Here is a 22,997-nt window from a genome sequence, read left to right as displayed (position 1 = left end):
ATGGCCTGCGTGTGCACTATCCCTGGGAGTGCAAGCGTGTCGCCTGCTTAAACCGGCTTAGGCTGGAGAACAAGTGCTCGCACACTCGTCTTGCACAACCCTTTCCATGTCTGCATACTAGCACCTCTGATTGCATTGCCACTCCCACAGGTCTCCTGTGGCCACTTCCCCCTCATTCCTCACATACTTGTACACGTGTGTATTGTTCATGCCCCTCCCTTCGCACAACCATGGAGTAGCAACCCACAAGGAGGCAGGGCTGCTTCCACCAGACCCCCAGGGGTGCTATGGGAAACAGCTTCCACAGCAGGCACTGGAGCTGGGACTGATGCCAGGGATGGAGGGAATCTTTGGGGAGAGGGGTTATTCTGAGGGAGGGGCTTTGGGATATTGGGGGGGGAATGGAATGGGAGGGATGAGAAACAGGCTGGATTGGATCTCCTTGTGGATAGAGAGAGGGAAGGTGACATGGGCAATTGATTATCTATCAATCCATCCATCTCTGCCCACCCATCCTCTCTATCTATTCATCCATCCCCACCCACCCCCTCTATTTATCTATCTATCCCCACACACACCCTTTCTCTCTCTGATTGTCTGTCTATCCCCCCTCCTCTATCTAGCCCTCCACACACCCTTTCTCTCTCTGTCTCTCCTTGTCTGTCTCACTCTGGTTTTCTTTCTCTCTCTCGCTCTTTTTCTCTGCCCCCCACTCCAGGATCGGGTTCCAGGATCGGGCTCTCAAGGTGGGTTCCTCTCCTGCTGTCACCTCTTCCTTCTGTTTCCAGCTGTCCCTTTATTTCCTACCTCTCCTTCCTGTAGGATAAAAGTGTCCTGTCTGTGGAAATCCCTCACCCCAGCCCTGCCAGTGCCTGCAGCCCCTGCCAGCCCAGCCCTGGGCTCCCCCAACCCTGCCAGTGCCCCTCACTCCCGACCCACAGCCCCCGGCAGCCCAGCCCTGGGCTTCCTCCAGCCCTGCTGGTGCCCCTCACTCCCGACCCACAGCCCCCACCAGCCCCGCCCTGGGCTCCCTCCAGCCCTGCCAGTGCCCCTCATTCCCGACCCACAGCCCCCGCCAGCCCCGCCCTGGGCTCCCTCCAGCCCTGCCAGTGCCCCTCACTCCCAACCCACAGCCCCTACTCGATGACTCTTTGGGATTCTCACCCTGCAGGTCGTGAGGACTCAGTCCTGAGCTACGAGACTGTCATGCAAATGGAAGGTGAGAATATGGCTGGCTGCCAGCACGGGGTGCTGGGGGGCGTTCCCAGCAGGAAGCATTGTCTGTGTATAGGGGGAATTCCTAGCAGGGGGATTTGGGGGAGTTCCCATAGGGAGCATTGTAGGGGGACAGAGAATCACTTTCTCCGCTCTATCTTCCTCCAGTGCACTACGCTCGCCCCATCATTATTCTGGGGCCTACCAAGGACCGAGCCAATGACGACTTGCTCTCTGAATTCCCCGACAAATTTGGATCCTGCGTCCCACGTGAGTCCTCCCAAGGGGTACTGTGCTGTGGGGGAGGGGCAGGGGCACTATGCGGTAGGGGGTGCTGCAGGGGGCATGGTAAGGGGCAGTGCAGGGGGCACCATGCTGCCAGGCCAAGCTATGACCCTGCCCCCTCTCCCTGCCCCCCAGACACCACGCGGCCAAAGCGGGAGTATGAGGTGGACGGGCGGGACTACCACTTCGTGGCCTCGCGGGAGAAGATGGAGAAGGACATCCAGAGCCACAAGTTCATCGAGGCCGGGCAGTACAATAGCCACCTCTATGGAACCAGCGTCCAGTCCGTCCGTGAGGTGGCCGAGCAGGTACTGGACTGGGAGGGAAGTATCCAGGTCATCACTGGGGGATGGCTTCTAGACCTGAGTGGTGGATGACAGCAGAGGGGAGGAAGCGAGGGAACAATGAGGGGAGGCATCCATGTCTGGTTTCTGAACTTCTCTCCCACTGCCCAGGGCAAACACTGCATCCTGGACGTGTCGGCCAATGCCGTGCGGCGGCTCCAGGCTGCCCAGCTCCACCCTATCGCCATCTTCATCCGGCCCCGGTCGCTGGAGAACATCCTGTGAGTACAACCCCCACCTCCACCATGGGCACAGAGGTGTGGTCTAGGTGGGCTGTGGGAGGTCTGAGATGATCGGGCGGGTCTATGTGGGACAAGAGGACAGGATCTGAGATGGTCAGGGGGTCTGTGTGGCATGAGGGGGTGGGGTCTAGGTGAGATAAGGGGGTAAGGACTGAGCTGGTTGGGGGCAGAGTCTAGGTGGGTTGAGCATGCACCTTCCCTCTAGGGGTCAGGCCCAGCCACTGCGGCAAGTGGATGCATCCCAGGCAGGTGCCCACACGCATCCTGCAGTCTGTGTATTGGTGGCATGCAGCCATCAGGTAGAACTGAGCTTCCTAAGGGCTTTAATTGCTCTTCTTGGGCGCGGGGCAGGCGGGAGCAAATCTGACCAGGCTCTGAGCGTGTCTCCATCTCCTCCCCTGCAGAGAAATCAGCAAGCGGATAACGGAGGAGCAGGCGCGGAAAGCCTTCGATCGAGCTGTCAAGCTGGAGCAAGAATTCACAGAGTGTTTCTCCGGTAGGTTTCCCCACCAGTCCGTCCTGGGGCCACTGAACACAGGCAATGCTGTGCACCCCCCCAAGGTGGGAGGGCCTTGGGGCCCGGTGCAGTCCCGCCTTTCCCTCCACTCACTGGCAGTGGCGAAGGTGCTAACCAGGCAGCTAGCACGGCACCACTCCCCAGCGGTGCCAAAGAGGCATTGTGGGGAAGTGGAGGCAGAGCAAGGGGGCAGGGAGAGCCAGAGGCGGTGCCCTCCTTCTTCTTCTGTCACCAGTTGCCACTGCTCCTGGGACCAGGCAGCCAGCTCCAATGGTGCTCACCAGAACCTTAGTTCTGATGCCAGGAGCCGCAGCTGGCATGTCCTGGGAAAATATTTCCTGCCAGTCACTTGGCTGGCACGTCTCACTCCTGCGTCACCCTGGGTGTCCCCAGATCTGGGGCTGGGAAGGGATTTTGCCTTTGGGGGCTTTTCCAGCCTCGGTGGCTTCTCCATCACCAGCTGGGTCTCCCAAAATATCTGCCCAGAGTTTCCCCTTCTTGCCTATGACCCTGTGCCATCCTTCCCCAGCCATCGTGGAAGGCGATAGCTTCGAGGAGATCTACCACAAAATCAAACGGATTATTGAAGAGCTCTCCGGGCCATACATATGGATACCGGCCCGCGAGAGACTTTAGGAAACCAGCTTGTGGGGACTCCAGAGCACCGGGACCTGCCGCCCAGTGGCCTGACCCAGGAGAACAAAACAACGGAATTGAGCCGTGTGGTTGCTTTTTGGGGAGGAGGTTTCGGGGTGGGAATGGGATCTGGTCTATTTCTTTCTTCTCCGTTCTTGTTTTCTCTCGCCTGGCTCCCCACCCACCCCAACTCTGCTCCGAGCCAAGATCTGCTCCCATCTCTTTGCAACCAGCCCATCCGCTTTGAGGAAAGCGCTCTCTGCATGCTTGTATTTTTTCAGGAGATGTTGGCTTGTGACGTCTGCGCTTCTTCTGGCAATTTGCTTCCCCCTCCCACCCCTGGGATCCGGACCTGGGATCCAATCAAGGAGATGCGCAAAGAATGAAAAGCGGGGAATTTGGGGGGAGAGCAGGGGAAATTAAAGGACTGAAATACGTGAAGCAAAGAGAGGGGTGGACAAAAATTCCTCTCCAGAGGCAGGAAAATGAAGGGAACCGGAGGATTTATTGGTCTAAAATATTCCACCTGCTGTTTCAGACAGAGATCAAATTAGACCCTGTTTATTTTTAGACCAAAACAGGTGAAATCCATACCAGATCTGTTGCATTATTTTGATGATCACCATGGGGAAAAAACAAACTTAACGGAGTGGAAGGAAAAATGCAGGGAAACCAGATTTAAAAAACCCCTCTCGAGCCTTCTTTTTTTTTTTCCTTCCTTTCTTTCTTGGCTGGGGCCACAGGAGAAAACACTCCACTATCCTCCTTTATCTTTCTACCAAGCAGAAGGGAAACTTTCTTTTTAAACTAATGCGGGAGGGAACAGTGGCTCTGTGGAGCGAGAAAGAGACATGGTCTTGCCGATTATTTTTTCCCGGACATTTCCAAATGGAGCGGACCCTTTCTTTTACATTCCCTTTATTTCTTGATATGGTCAAGCTCCTTCCTTTTCGGCGCATGGTGAACGATGTGGCTTTAAAAACAAAATCAACAGGAAAATATGACAAAAAAAAAAAAAGAAATAGCATTTTGCTGGGTCAGCAATTTATATTTTTCTTTCCGGGCCTGGGTGGGTGGACAAGAGACTTAGGGAGGGAACGAAACAAATGGAATTTTTGACGTTCTGTGAATATTTTTTTCGGGGTCATATCAAGTATTTTGGTGCGGCTGTACGTGATTGTATGAAACTGGGGGGAGGGATGGGGGGGGGTCGGGGAGGGAGATGTCAGAAAGTCCTTTCATTTCTCGTTACTGGCATTTTCTTTGGGACATATTCTTAATGCTGACAATGCTTATTTATTTATTTTATTTTTTGTATATAAAGTCAAGCAGGCTGCTGGGATCCTTGCTAGAAAAAGACCTATCTCCTGCATCTGGCCTGAGTAGCTAATTCAGCTAGTGATGAATTTTCCCTCCTGCCCCAGAAAGTAGGAGAGAGATGGGGAGAAGGAAGGGAGTGAGCAGTGGGGACCCCATATTTCAGCTCAGAGGCACAATTAGTGCACAGAGCAGAACCATCTGATCCTGCCACCTTCTCCGTCAGATCAACGTATGCCCCAGTATGCAGCCTCTCCAAGGACTGAGAATAGCTGAGTATCGTGGGAAGAACAAAGTGGGGCTGGGAGCCAGGATTGCTGGGTTCTATCCCCAGCTCAGGAAGGAAAGTAGGATCTAGTGGTTTCAGCGGATGGGGCTGCAACAGGAGCTAGGACTCCTGGATTCTGTCCCCAAAATGAACTTTCTCAGCCTTTGCAATGACCATAACCTGCCAGGAGGGCAGCGCTGTCTGCAGGTAATACCCCAGGACAGCCAGCCGCCACCCCCTCTCCTCCAGTGCTGCCATGCCAGGAAGGGTTTGGGAGTGGAGTGGGGGGAATCACCCCATGGCACAGAACTGTTTCAGGTTTGCCGAATGGGGTCTCTTTCCTATGGGGGGAGGTGGGGGGGGGAGAAAATACTATTTTGCATAGAAATATTATTGCCATCGGCAGAGAATTAAAACAGACAATATATATATATATATAGACCCAATTGTTTCACACTGTGACTCTATTTGCATACAGAGATAAACATCTGGATAGGATGGGGGGGGGGACGACTCAGAGACAGTTCTCTCCCTGGCTCTGGGAAGGGAGTGAGGGCTGATAATTGGATCAGGGTGGGGCTGGGCACCAGGACTCCTGGGTCCTATTCCTGGCACTCTGCCAGCCATATCCCATGGCCCGCTGCCCCTTTAATAGATGAGTAGCAGTGTCACATGAGAGCCAGTGCTAAGGTCCAGGGCCCAGTTGGCCCCTAGGGGTCTGTGCGAGATGGAAGCTTAGCTCTCCTGACGTCTGTGCCAGGTTTGGGATGCTCTATAACCTCCCCCCCCCCCCCCGCTCTCCTAACATTGTCTCACCTGGAAACCTCTCCCCCTCCCACTTGTCTCATCTCTCTGTGTCTGTCCTTTTGGGGGACCTGTATAGTTCCTGGCATTCCCTTTGGGGCTCTCGGGGGCTGGTGGCCTAGGTGCCCCCCTTCCTGCTGGTCAAGGATGAAAGGTTGGGAGAATAGCTATGTCTGGCAGGCGATGAGTGGCTGGGGGCACAGACCTAGGGAGTGGGCATGGAGGGGTGTGGCACCAGTTGAAGGAAGTTGGGTGCAGGTGTGGGACTCCACATAACCCACTGGCCTCAGTTGGGAAGGCAGTGTAGACACCAATGGGAGGGGCTTGGGAGTCTCATGTGGCACCAGTGTGGCTCCCCTCCCTCACCACCTTGAAATGGAGTTGGAATCTGGAGTGTGGTGAGGGCTAAACCCCCATCTCTTCTCACAGACCCTTAAACCTGTTAATGCTTAACCCTCAGCTCTCACCTTAGGCCCTGCCCCAAATGCTGTAACCGCTGCCTGGTAACCCAACAGCCAGTCCTGCCCTGTGCCCTGCCCTGCCCATAACCTCAACAGCCAGCCATGCCCTGCCCTGCCCTGCCTGCCCTCTGCTTGTCCCCCTAAAAGCCAACCCTGCCCTGCCTGTAACCTCTCAGCCAGCCATGTCCATACCCCCAACAGTCAACCCTGCCCTGCCTGTAACCCCAACAGCCCACCCTGCCCTGTCCCCTGCCCTGCCTGTAACCTCTCAAGAAGCCCTGCCCTGTGCCTTCCCATACTCCCAATAGCCAGCTGTGTCCTGCCCCCTGCCTGTACCCCAACAGCCAACCCTGCCCTACCCCCTGCCTGCCCCACCCATAACCCCAACAGTCAGCTCTGCCCTATGCCCTGCCCATACCCCAACAGCTAGTCCTGCCCTGTGCTCTGCTCCCTGCACTTACCCCAACAGCCAACCCTGCCCGCTCCTCCTGTAACCCCAACAGCCAACCCTGTTTGCTCTGCCTGTAACCCCAACAGCCAGTTCTGCCTTGTGCCCTGCTCTGTGCCAAGCCAAGCCCTGCCCTTCCCCCTGCCTGTAATCCAACAGCCAGCCCGGGCCTGCAGTGCCACTATCTGTCTTTGGGCTCTGGGCCTCCCATGAAATCTGGGATTGATGCAACAGAAGAACTCATCTTCCCCCACCCCAAGGAGATGCTGGCTTCCAAATTATCCCCCCAACACCCATATTGAGTTAGCACCTCCCTTAGGTGCAGCCAAAGGGCCTCTTGGGACATAGAGTAAGGAGCTGAGATTCTTTGCCCAGCTCTGGCCCAGCTCTGGGGATTGGCTAGTTACAGCAGCAGGGGTTGGGAGCCAGGATGCTGGGGTTCTCTCCCTGGCTCTCGGAGGGGAATGGGAGCTAATGGCTGGGGGGCAGGGGTGGGGTGTTAGAACTGATCATTATTATTCTGTTGCATTTTTACTCCATCCCCCAAAAGAGATGTTACTTTATTTTAAAGAATCACAGAAACTTTATTAAACTGAACAAATAAACAAACTACAGCAGGCGACACAAAGAGATGAAGAGATTATTTTAAAGAAATGTTTAAAAAATTTTAAAATTAAAATTAAAGCAACCCGGAGTTTACAATTTGTTTCTGTACAGCTATTTATTGAAACCTTCCCTCATGACAGACTCCCACCTTCCCAGCCCCACAGTGCCCCCTAGCACCGCTCTGGGACCGGACCAGCCCTGCCTGCCAGGGGAGAGCGCCCCCTGCTGAGCTGCTGCCCTCCTCCCTGCCCCACAGTGCCACCCTGGGACCAGCCCTGCCTGCTAAGCAGAAACACCCCCCTGCTATCTTGTCCATGCCTTGTAAGTGGGGTGATGGTATCTCCCTGCAGTACTCTGAGGGTGACAAATGACATGGCTTAGGTAACTCCCCAGTGCCATGACCCCACTGTGGGGCCTGGCCAGGAATCAGTCACTTATTAATAATGTTTTGTACCTTGCTGGAAGTGACCACCCTCTGCGATGGGGGTGGAGGAGCACCTCGACAGCGAAGCGCGCATTGGGCCACACAGCTAGATGGGGTGGGCAGGGCGTCAGAGGGTAGATAACACACAGGACACTCGCTTCTTCTGACAGGACAGAAAGGCACTTGAACTGAAACAGAAAATAGAAGGTTGCTGGTTCCGAACCAGCGCAGGACGGGGAGTGACTGGCTCGGAGAGGGGACAGGGAATAGGAGGGGGACAGAACTGAGTACTGAGTGCCCCCAGCTCTGCTCCCTGCCCCACAGTACTCCTTCATGTTGCCCTGAGTACCCCCATTGAGGCCTTGCCCCGCTCCCTGCCCCACAGCGCCCCCTAGTGCCACCCTGGGGCCAGCCCTGCCTGCCAGGGGAGAGCGCCCCCTGCTGAGCCCTCGCTCCTTCCCCACAGCACAGCGCCCCATCTCACTCAGGCTCTGACTGGCTGTGACCCTGCTGAGCCCAGTCAGCAGCGCTAAGGCAGGGCAGTGAGGGTGTTCCCAAGGCCCTGACTCACTTCCCATTTTCCCCTTGGAACGCTGAGCCAAGCCTGACACTGGTTTCACCAGAAAGGGGAACCTCGTCCAGCTGCATCCGTTCTGAGAGCCAGCAGCATGGCTTCCGTTGGAGGAGAAATTCCGGTGAGCAGCAGAGGGAAAAATCGCCTGTATTTTGTGGGTGCACCGTAGCTGGTAGGTTTGCTCCAGCGATGTGGCTTCCCCAGATCCCGGCCACCAGTTGCTGGAGCCTAAGGGAGGCAACTCCATTGACTGGGGAAAGAGCAACAGTAACATCGAGCCTCAGCTCAGAACCACGGGGCCATCTAGCCCGGCATCCCACCTGCTCCCTGGGATCAATCTGGGAGGGGTGTGGGGGCTGGTGGGTCAGAGCAGTGGGGCTGGGAGCCAGGATGCCTGGGTTCTTGCCTCAGCTCTTTGATCCATCAGAGGTCACCCTGGGCCTGTTTTGTCCCAATTCAATACAGGAGGAATATTTACAGATCAAAGTGCTGCTGAAGGGGCCGAGGGAGCCAGTCTCCAGCGGGGTAGAGGCCTCCTGTGCTGTGGACTAAGCAGAAAAGAGACCACAACAGGGAAAGAGGTAAAGAGCCCCAGAGTGAAGGAACGGGGCAATGGAGTACAGCAATCCCGCACCGTGACGGGAGAGTGAGGGGACGGGCATGGGGGTCTGGAGCCCCCTAGTGTTCTGCAAGGAGGGAAAAGGGAAATGAACCCCTGGGGCTGGGAAACTGCGAGGGAATGGAGGCGCAGAATGGGGGAACGAGGAGACAGAAAAGCAAGGTGTGGAATGAGGGAACAGAGCGGGAGGAGCTGAGGGATGGAATGGGGGATGGAAGACGTAAGGTGTGGAACAAGGGAACAGGGAGACAGAGGTGTGGGACGAGAGAACGGGATGGAGGAGTGGAGGTGTCGAACAAGGGAACTGGGAGGGGGAGGAGCAGAGGTGTGGAACGTGGGAACAGCGGGAATGAGAGAATGGAGGAGCAGAGATCTGGAACAGGGAATGCAGTAGAGGTGCGGAATGAGGGAGCAGAGAGAGAGGAGTAGAGGTTTGGAAACAACGGAACGACAAAATAGAGATGGAGGAACGAGGGAATGGGGGATAGAAGAGCAGAGGTGTGGAACGAGGGATCAGGAGGATGCATGCTTCATCTGTGGAACAAGGGAATGGGGAATGCAGAAGTGGAGGCGTTCAAAGAAGGAGCAGGGAATGGAGGAGGAGAGCTGTGGAACAAGGGAACGGGGGAGGGAGAAGTAGAGGTGGAGAACAAGAGAACGGGGGGATGGAGGGAGGAGTGGAGGGAGGGAACAAGGGAATGGGGCGACGGAGGAGTGGAGGTGTTGAACAAGGGACAGGACAGGCGGAGGAGTAGAGCTGTGGGAATGGGGGAACGGGGAAATCAATGAGTAGAGGTGAAGTACTTATGAGCTAGGCTGGGCAGGGATGGTGTCCCAGCCTCTGTTTGTCAGGGGCTGAAAATGGGTGACAGGAGAGGGATCACTTGATGATTCCCTGTTCTTTCACTCCCTCTGAGGCATCTGGCATTGGTCACCATCAGAAGACAGGACACTGAGCTAGCTGGACCTTTGCTTTTACCCAGTGTGGCCATCCTTATGGCGTGTGGAACGAGGGAGGTGTACAGGTGTGAAATGAGAGGAGGAGGATAGAGGTGTGCAATGAGTTCAGAGGGAGAGGGAAGAGTGGAGGTGTGGAAGGAGGGAATGGGGGATTGGAATAAAGGTGTGTAACAAGGGAATGAGAGGATGCACAAACACAAGTGTGGAACGAGAGGATGCAGGAGTAGAGGTGTGGAACGAGGGACTGGGGGATAGAGGCATAGATGTGTGGAACAAGGGAATGGGAAGCTAGAGGAGTGTAAGTTTGGAATGAGGGAGTGGGGTGATGGAGGAGTAAAGGTGTGGAGCGAGGGAACAGGGTGACAGAGGCATAAAGGTGTGGAGTGAGGGAGTGGGGTGACGGAGGTGTGGAGCGAGGGAGCGGGGTGACGGAGGTGTGGAGCGAGGGAGCGGGGTGACAGGAGTAAAGGTGTGGAGCGAGGGAACAGGATGACGGAGGCATGAAGGTGTGGAGTGAGGGAACAGGGTGATGGAGTATGCCCCTTTATCCCTACTCCTGCTGCCATGTCCCTACACTGATAAATCCCCTCCCACAGCCCCCCTTCCTGCCCCCTTGCCATGGCCAAGGACTACGAAGATTTCCAGGCTTTGGATGTGGAAGAGGAGAGCGGTGTCCCCCTCAGTAAAGGTATGAGGTGGAGAGACTGGAGAAGGCAGGAGATTGAGGGGTGGGCAGAGCTGGGGTACAGAAGGAGTGTGGGGGAGCAGAGAGGAGCAGGCAGGTCTGGGTGCAATCCTGGCCAAGAGAAAAGGAGGTGAGGTGATGGGGTGACACCCCATAGGTCCTCCAACTGGCATCCTCAGACTCCTGGGTCCCTGCCCATCCCCCACCATACTCCTGGGGCCCAGTTTCTCTAAGTCCTTTGTTCATGTTCCCTCGGACTCCTGAGTCCCTGTCCCATCTTCCTCTGGACTCGTGGGTGCCTGTCTCCCCCCACCCCCAATGGCTGGGTCCCTGGACTCCTGGGGAAAGAGGACTGGAAGGGGGGGTATGCAGGAAGGAGAGGAAGGGGTGGTTGCTGAGCCCTGGTGATGGTTTCTCTCCCACCCACAGTGTTTCTCCCCCAGTTCACGGGCTGGCAGCGTCTTTGTGTCTCCCCCTGGTCTGTCTGTGCCCTGCTTGCTCTGATCCTAGGGCTCATCTTTGGGATCATCGCGCTGGCTGTCAGCAGTGAGTGCAAGGGACGTGTGCAATGGGGGGCTGGGTGTGGAACACAGAGGGATGAGCATGTGAGATAGGCAGGTGGTGAGAAAGCAGGGGTGAGTGTGTAAATATGAAGGGTACAAGCCTGGGGCATAAGATGAAAGGTCAGGGTGGGTGTGCAAGGCTGGGGCTGTATGTGCAAGACTGGGGCATAGGCTGAAATGTCATAATGTAAATGGTGAAGGTGACTGGGCAAGTCCAGGGATGGGCGTGCAAGGTGAGACTCAAGTGTGCAAGCCAGGCAGTGTTAATGGATGTCAGGGATGTGCAAGGCTGGAGGGGTATGTGCAAGACAGGCTAAAGTTCTCCATTTGCACATCACTGTCATGGGCTCTTGTGTATTCACAAGGGTGGAGCGTGTGCAAGCCCCTCCTCTGGTGGGGATGCAGGGCCGGCTCTAGGCACCAGCAAATCAGGCAGGTGCTTGGGGAGGCACTTTGCCAGGGGCAGCATTTCAGGTAAGCAGCCAGCGCTGCCCCCAGCAACACCTAGCCCCACCCCGCCAATTTTAAAGGGCCACAGGAGACGCCGCGGCTGCGCAACCAGCACTGGTACCATGTGCGCCCAGCCCTGGAGACTGCTGGCTGGCCCTGTCTCCTGAGTCCTGCTCCTCACCAGTGGCCACTACCTCCTCCAAGAGCCTCTCCACTCCAAGCGGAGGCTCCGCTCCGCCAGACCCGCAGCCTGAACCTGGCCATCAACCACCCCTCCGCCTATATCGTGTGGAAATTCCAGATAGGATGCCCCTTTCCTGCTTAGGGTTGCCAGGTGTCCAGTATCCACCCAGACAGTCCGGTATTTTTGCCTCCTGCCTGGTAAAAAAAAATTCAGAGAATACCAGACACCTAAGATGTCCGGTATTTTCTGATTTTTTCCCCCCGGCCAGGAGGCGAAAAGGCCGGGCACTTGGCAACCCTACAAATACTCAGCGCGCGGCCTCCCCTCCAGCCCAAACACCCCCCTCGGTCCCCAACCACCCCACCCCCCCCCAAACTCAGCCCATTCCTATCCCTGCACTCACTCTTAAAGGGGACATGCTGTTTTATTTTAATTTTTTTTTTTGGCTTAAGTCTTGGATTTTTTTTTTCTCAACAACTTCGGTCCCCCCCCTTTTTTCCCCTTCAACAGAATTTTTTCCCGGTGGGTTTTTTTGGGGTCGGAGGGGTAGCCAAAATTTTTTTTGCTTGGGGCAGCAAAAAACCTAGAGCCGGCCCTGGGGGGATGCCATAGGAGGCAGGGCAGGCAGAGGGGATGGGGGATACAGAGTGACCTAGGGGGCAAGACTGGGACCATCTCTCCCTCTTCCGCTTCCAGGCTCACAGCAGGGCGCGGAGCAGCGGGATCTGCAGGGGGCGCTGGGCAGCCTGAACCGCAGCCTGAACTCGGAGCTTATGGAGCTTGCCCGGAATGGTGAGTGGGGGGAAAGAGGGAGGGGCGGGTAGGGAGGGGAGAGACTAATGGGAGGGGGCTGGCAGGAGAATGGGCTGCCAGAGAGGGAGGGGCACAGGGGCACCTGAGGGGGGAGGGGCACAGGGGCACCCCCTCACACTCTTTTCCTCCTTGCCCCATAGTGCACACCCTGGAGGACAAACTGACCCAGGTGGCCAGCTCCCTGGATCAAGCAAAGGAAAATTCAATCCAAGGTTGAGTAAGGGCATTGCCAGGGGCGCACTGTGTATGTGTGTATCCCAGCAAGGGGTGCTGTGGGGGGGGGAGGGAGTTCCCAAGAGGAAACATGGTGTGTGAGTGGGTTCTCAGCACAGGTTGCTCTGTGTGTATGCATCCCAGCAAGGGGCATGGTGTGTGGGAGTTCCCAGCAGGAGGTGCTGTATGTGTGAGTTCCCAGCAGGGGACACTTTGTGTGGGTGGGTGGGTTGCCCAGGAGAAGGTGCCGCAGGTGCTGTGGGAGAGGGGTCCCCAGCAGGGGCTCTGTGTTTGTGAGAAGGTTTCCCAGCAGGGGGTGCTGTGTGTGTGTATGTGGGAAGGGTATGTTCCCAGCAGGGAGTGCTCCGTGCATGTGTGCGTGTGTCCGTCCCAACAAGAGGTACTATGAGGGGGAATGTCTCCCAGCAGGGTCTCTATGCATGTGAGGGGATTTCCCATTGGGGGGCGCTGTGTGTGCTGAGGGGTTCCCAGCAGGGAACACTGTGTGTGGGGATTTTCCCAGCAGGGAGCGCTGTGGGGGCATTTCCAGGAAGGGGCACTATGTGTGTGGGATCTCAAGCAGGCGGCACTGTGTGGGGGGGTTTCCAGGAGGGGGTGCTGTGGGAGGGTTCCCCAGTAGGGGGCGCTGTCTGTGCATGTGTTGCTGGGGTGCTATGTAACACACCCGATTTCCTCCCTCCCTCAGCTCAGCAACGGCTGGAGGAGCAAGTGGGGATTCTCCGAGACAGTCTGAACTCACTCAACTGTGACTTGCTTGAAATGAAATCCAACGGTGAGTGGTGGCCACTCCCTGTGTGGGGGCAGAGTGGTGACCTGGCTTTGAGTAGTGGATAATTACAGCCCAACTGACCCTCCTCTGTCCTCCAGAGAGCCAGCCTGGCTGCTGTCCCCGGGACTGGGAGCACTTTGGGGAGAGCTGCTACTGGTTCTCCAGGGATCAGAAGACCTGGGATGAATCCAATCTCTACTGCAAAGCCCAGGACTCTCACCTTGTCATCATCAACACGCGGGCAGAGCAGGTAGGTGCCATGAGTTGGCTGGTCTCATCTTCCAGCTCCTTTCCCAGCAGGTGGCACTGTAGGGGGCAGGGCAGAGGGGCTGGCTGTTGGGGAGCTGCCAACTATCCCAGTCCCAGCCTCTCCCTGCAGTGGGAGGCAGGTAGGGGGGCTGGCTCTGGGGGGAGGTTCCCAGCAGGGGGTACCTGGTCCCCTGCGCCCTAAATAACCCCCTGGCCATTTTTTTCTATTGCAGCTCTATGTACAGCGCCGCACGGTCCCATTGTATACCTGGATTGGCTTGACTGATACAAGTGGCCAGTGGAGATGGGTGGATGGTACCATTTACACCATGAATTCACGGTGAGTGGCCCCTCTCCCAATGTGTCTGTGTGTGTGTTCATCCTGGGGACACCCCAATTGTCTCTGATGTATCTTTAATCCAAATCAATGTTGGTATTTGCTCAACTCATCCCATCGGTCCCAAAATCAGGTGGTAAGAAATTGATCTTAATAAATCAACCTTAACTCATAGAGAAGACGTGGCCTAGTTATCAAATATAACTTCCTTCAAGTTCTCCATTATTTCCATAATCTCATCCAGTATCTACCCTAATCTAAAATATTAATCCTTCTAATGAAATCTGCTCCAACTGTATCTAAAATATAAATATAATCTCAGCTAATCTCCTGGCATCTAATTTAATCTGTCCTCAGATACTTTATTGCCTTTCTTATCTAATTAACCCAATCAAATCTAATTTTATTATTCATGTAGTCCAATGTGTTACAGTCTATTCCCTTGTAAACGCTTCTATTCAAATCGACTCTAATAATCTCTTTACCAGGCATGTCAAACTGGCATTTGGAGGGCCACATGCGGCCCGATCAAAATTTTTTGCGGCCCACCAGAACATTTTTATAAAAGAATGAAGGGTGGCCTGCTGCCTGCTCGGAGCACGTGATCGAGTGCCTGCTCACAGCTGGCCGGGCTGCTCTGTGCATGCACTCACGGCCAGCTGGGTGCTCTGCTCTGGGTGCTCCAGCAGGCACTCACAGCTGGCTGGGCCGCTCTGCGCACCCGCTCATGGCCAGCTGGGTGCTCTGCACGGGGCACTCCAGCAGGCGCTCACAGCTGGCCACTGTGCTCATGCCACCCCAGCGCCTCAGGCGGCAATGTTGACTCTAGGACCCAGGTATTAGGTGGGGGGGAGGGCTGGGAGAGCCTGGCTCTGGGGGAGAGGAGGCATTAGGTTGGGGGGTGTCTGGCTATGGGGGAGGGAGGAGGAATTAGGTTGGGGGGGCCTGGCTCTGGGGGAGTGGAAGGGGATTGGGTTAGAACAGGAGTATGGGAGTGTCTGGATCTGGGGAAGAGGAAGGGGTTATTTGGTTAATATTTTGGTTTTTATTTATTTATTCACAAATAAAATTACTAAATGTATATTAAATGTATATCAATAAATGTGTCAATTTTTTGCAATTGGATGAATAATTATATCTTTATGCAATATCTCAAACTTACAAAGTATCTGAAATTTTCACAGAAGCCTGTTCTATTTGATTAACCATGATCTATACTTGTTTTTATTTCAACAAAACAAGCTATGTATCATATTCCAAATTTAAAAGTACCTTAAATTTATATGTAAATTAAAAATTATGTAAAATTAATTTAAAATTATTTAATATGAGCAAATAATTTTACACATCAAATTATTGTAATATTATAAAATATACCTAAAAGCCAGGTGTCTGGTATTGGTGCCGTCTGCCTGGCACCTAAAATGATTTTTTTTTTTTTTTTTGCTCAACAAACCAACTGGGAACCCTACGTGGCCCTGAAAGCTATCAGTTTTCATTTGTGCGACCCCTCAGTAGGCTTCGAGTTTGACATGCCTGCTCTCTACTACCCATAATCTAATCCAATATCCATTTTAATCCAATGTATAATTCCTTTTAAAATTATCTATTCCAACCTAATCTAAATTATCCATTTAATCTCAGAAAATCTTCCCTGTCATCTAATTTAATCTAACCTATAATCACTTATTTTACTGTTCTTCTTATTCAATCTGTTATCTGATGAAATATAATCTATTCCAAACTAAATGGAAATTTCCTCCAAACAAATCTAATAACTCCATCTACTCTGATCTAAACTGATGAGTGCTCTAATGTAATTTAATAAACCATCTAATATCTCTCTCTATATTTTAGAGGTTTGTGCGTCCATCCCTGAGTCTGTCTGTCTGTCTGTGTGTCTGTCTGCAAGTCTGTTTGTTCAAGAACTCCTCCTGAACAGTAAGAATTAAGACCACCAAATTTTATTTACTATAATATAATTAGCACTAATATTAATATAATAATTGCTGTAATTTAGTAATTGTATCAAATCTAATTTGTCCTCTAAAATATCTAATACATTGTCTAATCTCTTTCAGTCTAAAGTATTATCTTTAATATAATTTAATCATTGCTCAATATAATCTGTTTCAATCTAATCCCAATTAATGTAACCTAATAATCTTCCTAAAATCCACAGTTCCAATAATCTAATCTAACCAATTGCTATATGAACTCCTATCTAATCTAGCCTAGCCTAATGTAATTTCTTCTATAATTGGATTCATTCCAATTTAATCTAATACCCTGTACAGGCAGTCCCCGGGTTACGTACAAGATAGGGACTGTAGGTTTGTTCTTAAGTTGAATCTGTATGTAAGTCGGAACTGGCGTCCAGATTCAGCCGCTGCTGAAACTGACCGCCAGTTCTGACTTACATACAGAATCAACTTAAGAACCCCAAGCGTCCCCAAGTCAGCTGCTGCTGAAACTGATCAGCAGCTGATTCCAGGAAGCCCGGGGCAGAGCAACTCTGCCTCGGGCTTCCTGTAGTCAGCGCTGGTCAGTTTCAGCAGCAGCTGACTTGGGGATGCCTGGGGCAGAGCAGCTGGGGTGCTGCTGGATTGCTCCAGTAGCGCCGCTCCTCGGCGCTACTGGACCAACCCAGCAACACCCCATCTGCTCTGCCCCAGGCGTCCTGATTCAGCCACTGCTGAAACTGACCAGCAGCGGCTGAATCAGGACGCCTGGGGCAGAGCAGCTGGGGTGCTGCCGGGTTGGTCCAGTAGTGCCCAGAGCAGCGCTGCGGGACCAACCGGCAGCGCCCCAGCTGCTCTGCCACAGGCGTCTGGAGGAAAACCTAGTCTGCTGGGGGGGGGGGCGTACTAGCTGTGCCCCCCCCACTCCAGCAGACCAGGAAGACACGGGCGGCGGACCGAGACGCACCGCGGTCCCGCCGCCTGGGTCCTCCGCGGCTTTGCTCCCCGTCTCCCTGGTCTGCTGGAGACCAGCAGACCAGGGAGATGGGGAGCAAAGCCTCTGAGGACGCCAGCAGCGGGACAGCCGCGGGGCGTCTGGGCTGTCCCGCTGCCGGCTTCCCCCTTGGCTTTGCAAAGCCTCGGGGAAGCTGGCAGCGGAGCAGCCCAGGCACGCCTGGGCTGCCTCGCTGCCCGAGCCCCTCCGCGGCTTTGCTCCGTGTCTTCCTGGTCTGCAGACCAAGGAGACGTGGAGAAAGGCCTGGAGTACACGGGCAGCAGGACCGCGAGGTCCCACAGTCCGTGTCCTCCGGGGCGAGCCCCGTTCGTAACTGCGGATCCGACGTAAGTCGGATCTGCGTAAGTCGGGGACTGCCTGTTTAATCAAATTAATTCCACTCCCAATTCCTCCATAATTTATTATTTTCACCATAAATCCTATAATATAAAAGGTATGTAATTAATCTAATCTCTTCCAGTGTGTTCCATCATATCAATCTAATCCTTTATACAGATTATCTGACCCATAATCTGGTATACATTTTAACCCAGTCTAAACCTTTAAACCAAGCTCATTTTATAAACTAACTAGAGAACTTTCTTGGTGTTGACTGGCTCCTTCAGGGCAGGGGGCTAGTGGTGGTGTTGGGAGGAGTAAGAGTAGGGCCTTGGGGACGGGGTGAGGGCAGGGCAGAAGCTGGAGACATGGGGGAGTGCAAGAGAGAGAGTTGGGGGTGAGGAGCAGCTCAGGGCAGGGGGTCCCATCTTCTTGCTGGAGTTTTCTCTACCTAGGGTTGCCAGATGGTTTCAACAAAAATACCAGACACACTTGACGTTACATCACAATCTACATTACATCTTATTTAGAAAATACCGGACATTTATATTTTCTCAATTTTTTCCCCCAAACAGAAAGCTCAAATACTGGACTGTCCGGTTCAAAACCAGACACCTGGCAACCCTATCTCTACCCTCCCCCTCAGCTAGCAGAATCTCTTCTCCTCCCCACAACCTCTCCAGCCAGCAGAGGCCTTTCCTCCTCCCTGAACTTCCCTGACTGGCCTTCTCTTTCCATCCACCCTCCCCCCCACCCGAGTGAGCAGGGGCCTTTTCTCTCTGGTGCTGTGGCCAAAGGTCAGGAGAAAGGGTTTGGCGTGGGGGGGTACTTACGTGTGTGCTGTCAGGCAAGATGGTTGAGCCCCTGCCCTGCTGGCCACTCTCTTGAGGTGCAGTTGCCCCCAGTGGTCTCTCTCTACAGTTTTCTGTAACTGGAAAAACTTAAAAAACAACGAATAATCATAGAACCATAGAGCTGGAAGAGACCTCAGAAGGTCAAGTCCAGCCCCCTGCTCTAGGCAGGACCAATCCCAACTAAATCGACCAGCACCTTAAAGACTAACAAAACATGGAGATGTTAGTCTTTAAGGTGCTGCAAAACTATTCATTGTTTTTAAGTCTCTCTACAGCAGGGCTACTCAACACGTGGCTCATGCGCCACATGAGGCCCATGGCCCGTTTGTTTGCGGCCCATGGGAGGTTTGGGTTTACATGGGGCTCAACACACAGCCTAAAGGTTGGAGCCAAAACAAAAAAGTAGTCAATATAATGGTCTTCTGTTGATATGCGTTTTAGTAGTGAAATTCCTGGAATGTCATTACTCATTAAAAATGCTGTCATATGGGTGGAAATTGGTAAATATTGCATTTGATTAATATCAGCAGAACTGACTTAAATCAGGCCTGTGTGTTGTGTAGTCTTGCCCATCAGTGTGAAAGAATCTATTTGCATATATTTGCATATATATTAGCATGTATATGCGACCACACTTGAGTTGCGGCTCTGGGCATGGGCTGTGAGTATCATTGTGGCCCCTCTGGGACTTCCAAAGTTGAGTAGCCCTTCTCTACAGTGTAGCTCTCCCCTTCACTTCTTGTCCCCAGTGGCCACTCTCAGTATCACATCCCTCCTTTCCAAGCAATGGAAAACAGTCCCATTCCTGGCATTTCCAGTTTTCTCGGCACAACCAAAGTCTGACCTTGCTTTACGTTAGGATAAGAGGAAGCTGCCTACCAAATGTGGTGGTCCTAGCTCATACCATTTAGGAAAAGTTCTTGAACGACTCACAGAAGGACAGCCAGCCAGACAGCTGCACATTTCTAAAATCTCTCTCCATATATAAAAAATGTATTCCTGTGGGACGACAGAGAGATGTCATCACATCACTCTTCATCCACAGGCCAGCCCGTACTCACTTCTGGTCAAAACATTCAGAAAATACCGGACACCTAAAACGTCCAGCATTTTCTGGGGGTTTTTTCCCTGCAAGGAGGCAAAAATACCGGACACCTGGCAACCCTACGACACACTCAGCCCCTCGCCCCCCAGACCTCCTGCTTACTTGGTTCCGCAGTGTAGCTCCCTTCTGGTCTTGACCAAGAAAACAAGATGGCCACTGGGAAAAAGCCTAAAGACCTGAGCAAGGGGAAGTGCTCACCCCTCCTCTTCCTCTTCCTATCCCTATTCTGACTCTGCACACACTTAAGGGGGCCATTCTGTTTGAATGCTGTTTAATTTAATTTAATTTATTTATTTATTTGCTTAATAACTCTTGGGGGTCTTTTTTTTTTTTGCTCAACAACTTTGGTCTCCCCCCTTTTTTCCTCCCTCAACAGAATTTTTCTCCCGGTGTTTTTTTTGGGGGGAGGGGTGGTATTTGGTATTTTTAGTTAAACCATCTGGCGACCCTCAGGGTGGGGGAAGAGCCAGGGCTGGGGTGGCCTTGGCCCTAGACCCTCTCCAGCAAAGAGGGGGCCTCCTGGCAGCCAGAGGAAGAGAGTTGGGCTTGTTGTGGCCTCGGTCTTGGCCCAACGCCCCAGTGGCTGGAGGGAGAGCCCTGGGCCTGGTGTGGCATCAGTGTAACCTCCCAGCGATCAGAGGGAGAGAGCTGGGCTTGGCATGGCTTTAGCCCAGCCCCTCCAGGAGCCTGACGGAGAGAGCCAGGCCTGCTGCAGATTCTGCATGGCCCAACCCACCAGCAGCTGGGGGGAGAGTGCCAGGGCAGGCTAGGGTTGCCCCGCCTCGGACTGGCTCTCCCTGGCCTAGCACCAGAGAGTGGGGGGTTGGCGAGCGTAGCAAGCAGGGGGCACAGCCCCCTAGTATAGATAGATTTTTATTTTCTCTGGTTCAGTCCAAAAATAAGGTGATTGGAATTCACAACCCTTGGAGTTTATTGAGTTCAGTCAACCCCAGTGTATCTCATCCAGTCATTCCATGTATCTATTTTAATATTCATCTTAAAAGTGGATTACAGATGGAATATTATATTAAATCAGACTAGAGTAACTGTTGTTTAGATTAAGGGGAACAGAAGGCTAGACAGGATTAGGAATTTTTGATATTTCCATGTATATAATCTAATATTCCACATAATTCAATGTAATCTGGTATAATCTTCACATATACAATCCTGATCTCAGTCCCAATCAAGATAAAATCCTGATTCAATTTTGATCTAGATTCAATCCTATTTCTAATCCACTTCTGATCGAGATCCACTCACAATCTACTTTGAATCTTGACACAGTTTTGATTATGATCCTGATTAGGGTTGCCAGGAGTCCAGTATTTGTGCCTTCTGTCTAGTAAAGAAATTGAGAAAATATAAAATATCCAGTATTTTCTGCTTTTCCTGGCTCAGTGCCCGACGGACATGCAGTGGTGGTGGGGGAAATGGCAGGGGAGTGGCCCGACAATTAAGGGAGCCACGACTGCATTTTGGCGGCCCAGCACTTTTTTGCGGGGGGGGGGGGGTTGTCAGTCCAGTATTTTTGGTGAAAGCATCTGGCAACTCTAATCCTGATCCAATCCTGATTCCAATCCAATCCTGCTTCACTCTAAATCCAACATTCCTCTCAAACCATATCTAATCCTAACCAAATCCCAATATCAAACCAAATCCGGATCTAGTCTTGATTCAATTCAGATCCCAATCCAAATACTGATCCTGTTCCCAATCTCTCTCCTGACGTGGTCCTGATCCATATTTCAGTCCAAATCCCAATCAAGATCCATTCCCAATCTCAGGGCGTGTCTACACTACAGTTTTGTCAGAAAAACAGCCATTTTTCCAACTAAACTTGAGGAACATCCACACTGCAATTGCGTTTTTCCGCAAGAAAATCGAAAAACAGAGGGGGGTTTTCTGGCATTGGTAATCCTCATTCTATGAGGAAGAAGCCTTTTTGTGAAAGAGTGTGTGTGGACAGGGAAGAGGAAAGAGGAAAAAGCTCAGGTAACCTGGTGGCCATTCCATCCATAGCAATCACAGTTTATATGCAAGAGAGCGTCCCTTCACTCTGGATGCTCTCTTTTGCATTCTGGACGTGCGCTTTCAGAAGAAATTTTTTTGGAAGATCTCTCCCAGTTCTGCAGGCTAGGATTTCATTGCTCCTCCCCCATTCTGCTCTTGTTTCAGGGACTGGAGCCCGGGGCAGCCGGATGACTATACTGAGCATGGACTGGGGGGCGGGGAAGACTGTGTCATGTACCATTATGACGGACGGTGGAATGATGACCACTGCTCCCGCCTGTACCACTGGGCATGTGAGCGGCTGTTGCATGGCTAATCCTGGAAGAGAAGAGGCAGAGCCTGGCCCACAAAGCCCCGCCCCAAATGGGAGGCATGGCTGACTGAGACTAGCTCCCATGTCATCTCAGTTCCTTCTCAATCTAACCCATTTTAGTCATTAATCTAATCCACAACCAATGTGGCCTCAAGGGGGGAGCACTGAGCCTCCTTAGGGGCTGGATCCAGGCAAGATGGGGCCACATCCAGCACCCAGGCTTCAGGTTCTCTACTCCTGATCTAATCCATCCCTCAATAAATCCTGTATAATCCGGACATCTAAGCTACACCTCACCAAGCCTCGGCTAGCCCAGTGCAGTCCAAGTCATGCAAGCCTCACCCAACGCCACCTCCACTCATTCATCCTGACCTCACCCATGGCATGCTAATTCAGTCATGGCCTGTCATATCAAATTATGATGTCACGCCATATCACGTCCCCTCACGGGGTGGGGCAGCTGGTTACCCAGGGACCCCTCGATGAGATGCAGCCTCCTCTAGGGTAGGGCAGCACATGATCCTGTGTAACCAAGTAGCACCAGTGTCTTTAGGTAGCTAGCTGGGAACAAGAGATTTCATTTAAAATGTCTTCTGATCAGACCCTACCCTTCCAAAAATCTTAATCCAAACTAATCCTACCTGATCTAATCTGTTCTAATCTCACTGCTTCTAACCCAATCTAGCTCTCCCCCCCACCCCCCTCCCGGGCTCTCTCCTAGGTCCCCAGGGTCTCTGCCCAAAGGGATCCCCCCCCCAAGATCCCCTCCTTGCCTACTCCCAACTCACCTTGCCCGTGCCCACGGTTGTGCTGTCATTGCAGGGACTGGAGGGCAGGCCAGCCTGATGACCACCGTGGCCATGGACTCGGGGGCGGGGAGGATTGCGCGCACCTGCATGACGACGGGTTGTGGAACGATGAACACTGCACCCGGCGCTACCGCTGGGTGTGCGAGAAGGAGCTAAAGGGTTAAGGCTGGCTGGGGGCGGAGCCATTTGGGGAGGAAAGGGCGGGGTTTGTTTTAGTACCACCCAATCAAGTGTGTGGAGCTAGTCAATAAACAAATTCATCAATGATGCAGTAGCATCAGATGCAGCCATCTCTGGTGGGGGAGGAGAGGGGAGGGGAGGGCAGCCGGTTGCACAGAGGTCCCTTGCCCGGTGCTCAGATGGGGCCACCTCTGGGGTGGGGCAGTTGTTTCCCCAGTCTGGCTGTTACACCTTCAAGTAACATGGGTTCCTGAGGATGCCATCATGCCCTGACCCCCCCCCCACCCCTCCTCTCAGCTTGATTTAGCAGCTTTCTGATCCTGGCTGCTGGCCTTGTCTGGAATCTGAGTTGCTGATTAAATGGCACAGTAGAATCACAGAGCTGCAAGAGACCTCAGGAGGTCATCAAGTCCAGCCCCCTGCCC

At 53.0% G+C, this 22,997-nt stretch overlaps 2 protein-coding genes and 1 long non-coding RNA gene across 11 annotated transcripts in view; 2 read left to right on the top strand and 1 right to left on the bottom strand.

The window, feature by feature from the left end:
* DLG4 (discs large MAGUK scaffold protein 4) overlaps nucleotides 1-5,187 on the top strand; it is an 81,465-nt gene extending 76,278 nt beyond the window's left edge. For all 8 annotated transcript variants that reach the window (XM_075907637.1, XM_075907634.1, XM_075907633.1 and 5 more), the window contains 7 exons: nucleotides 719-746; nucleotides 1,172-1,219; nucleotides 1,384-1,485; nucleotides 1,636-1,808; nucleotides 1,956-2,065; nucleotides 2,491-2,582; nucleotides 3,133-5,187. In XM_075907637.1, the coding sequence (XP_075763752.1) occupies nucleotides 719-746; nucleotides 1,172-1,219; nucleotides 1,384-1,485; nucleotides 1,636-1,808; nucleotides 1,956-2,065; nucleotides 2,491-2,582; nucleotides 3,133-3,239 (660 nt within the window). In that variant the 3' untranslated portion in view covers nucleotides 3,240-5,187. The remainder of the gene's footprint in view (nucleotides 1-718; nucleotides 747-1,171; nucleotides 1,220-1,383; nucleotides 1,486-1,635; nucleotides 1,809-1,955; nucleotides 2,066-2,490; nucleotides 2,583-3,132) is intronic.
* LOC142819574 (uncharacterized) lies at nucleotides 4,077-8,306 on the bottom strand. The gene is made up of 3 exons (XR_012897465.1): nucleotides 8,139-8,306; nucleotides 7,598-7,755; nucleotides 4,077-4,212 (listed from the first exon to the last, which is right to left on the bottom strand). It is a non-coding gene; the product is annotated as an uncharacterized LOC142819574 (long non-coding RNA).
* Nucleotides 8,307-8,600: 294 nt separating this feature from the next.
* On the top strand, nucleotides 8,601-22,659 carry LOC102443367 (asialoglycoprotein receptor 1). 2 transcript variants are annotated; one of them, XM_075907640.1, is made up of 10 exons: nucleotides 8,601-8,722; nucleotides 10,317-10,408; nucleotides 10,835-10,951; nucleotides 12,299-12,394; nucleotides 12,556-12,627; nucleotides 13,335-13,421; nucleotides 13,517-13,668; nucleotides 13,901-14,007; nucleotides 21,436-21,563; nucleotides 22,406-22,659. In XM_075907640.1, exons 2-10 carry the CDS (start codon nucleotides 10,339-10,341, stop codon nucleotides 22,546-22,548), a joined length of 972 nt encoding a protein of 323 aa, XP_075763755.1. In that variant the 5' UTR covers nucleotides 8,601-8,722; nucleotides 10,317-10,338; the 3' UTR covers nucleotides 22,549-22,659. The 2 variants fall into 2 exon arrangements, with proteins under 2 accessions (XP_075763755.1, XP_075763757.1); XM_075907642.1 differs by lacking the exon at nucleotides 21,436-21,563.
* The last annotated feature ends 338 nt before the right edge of the window (nucleotides 22,660-22,997 follow it).

The sequence above is a fragment of the Pelodiscus sinensis genome, chromosome 24, assembly GCF_049634645.1.
Source record: "Pelodiscus sinensis isolate JC-2024 chromosome 24, ASM4963464v1, whole genome shotgun sequence".
Lineage (NCBI taxonomy): Eukaryota > Metazoa > Chordata > Testudines > Trionychidae > Pelodiscus > Pelodiscus sinensis.
Note: the sequence above shows the minus strand (reverse complement) of the source record. Positions and strands in the feature narration are given on the sequence as shown.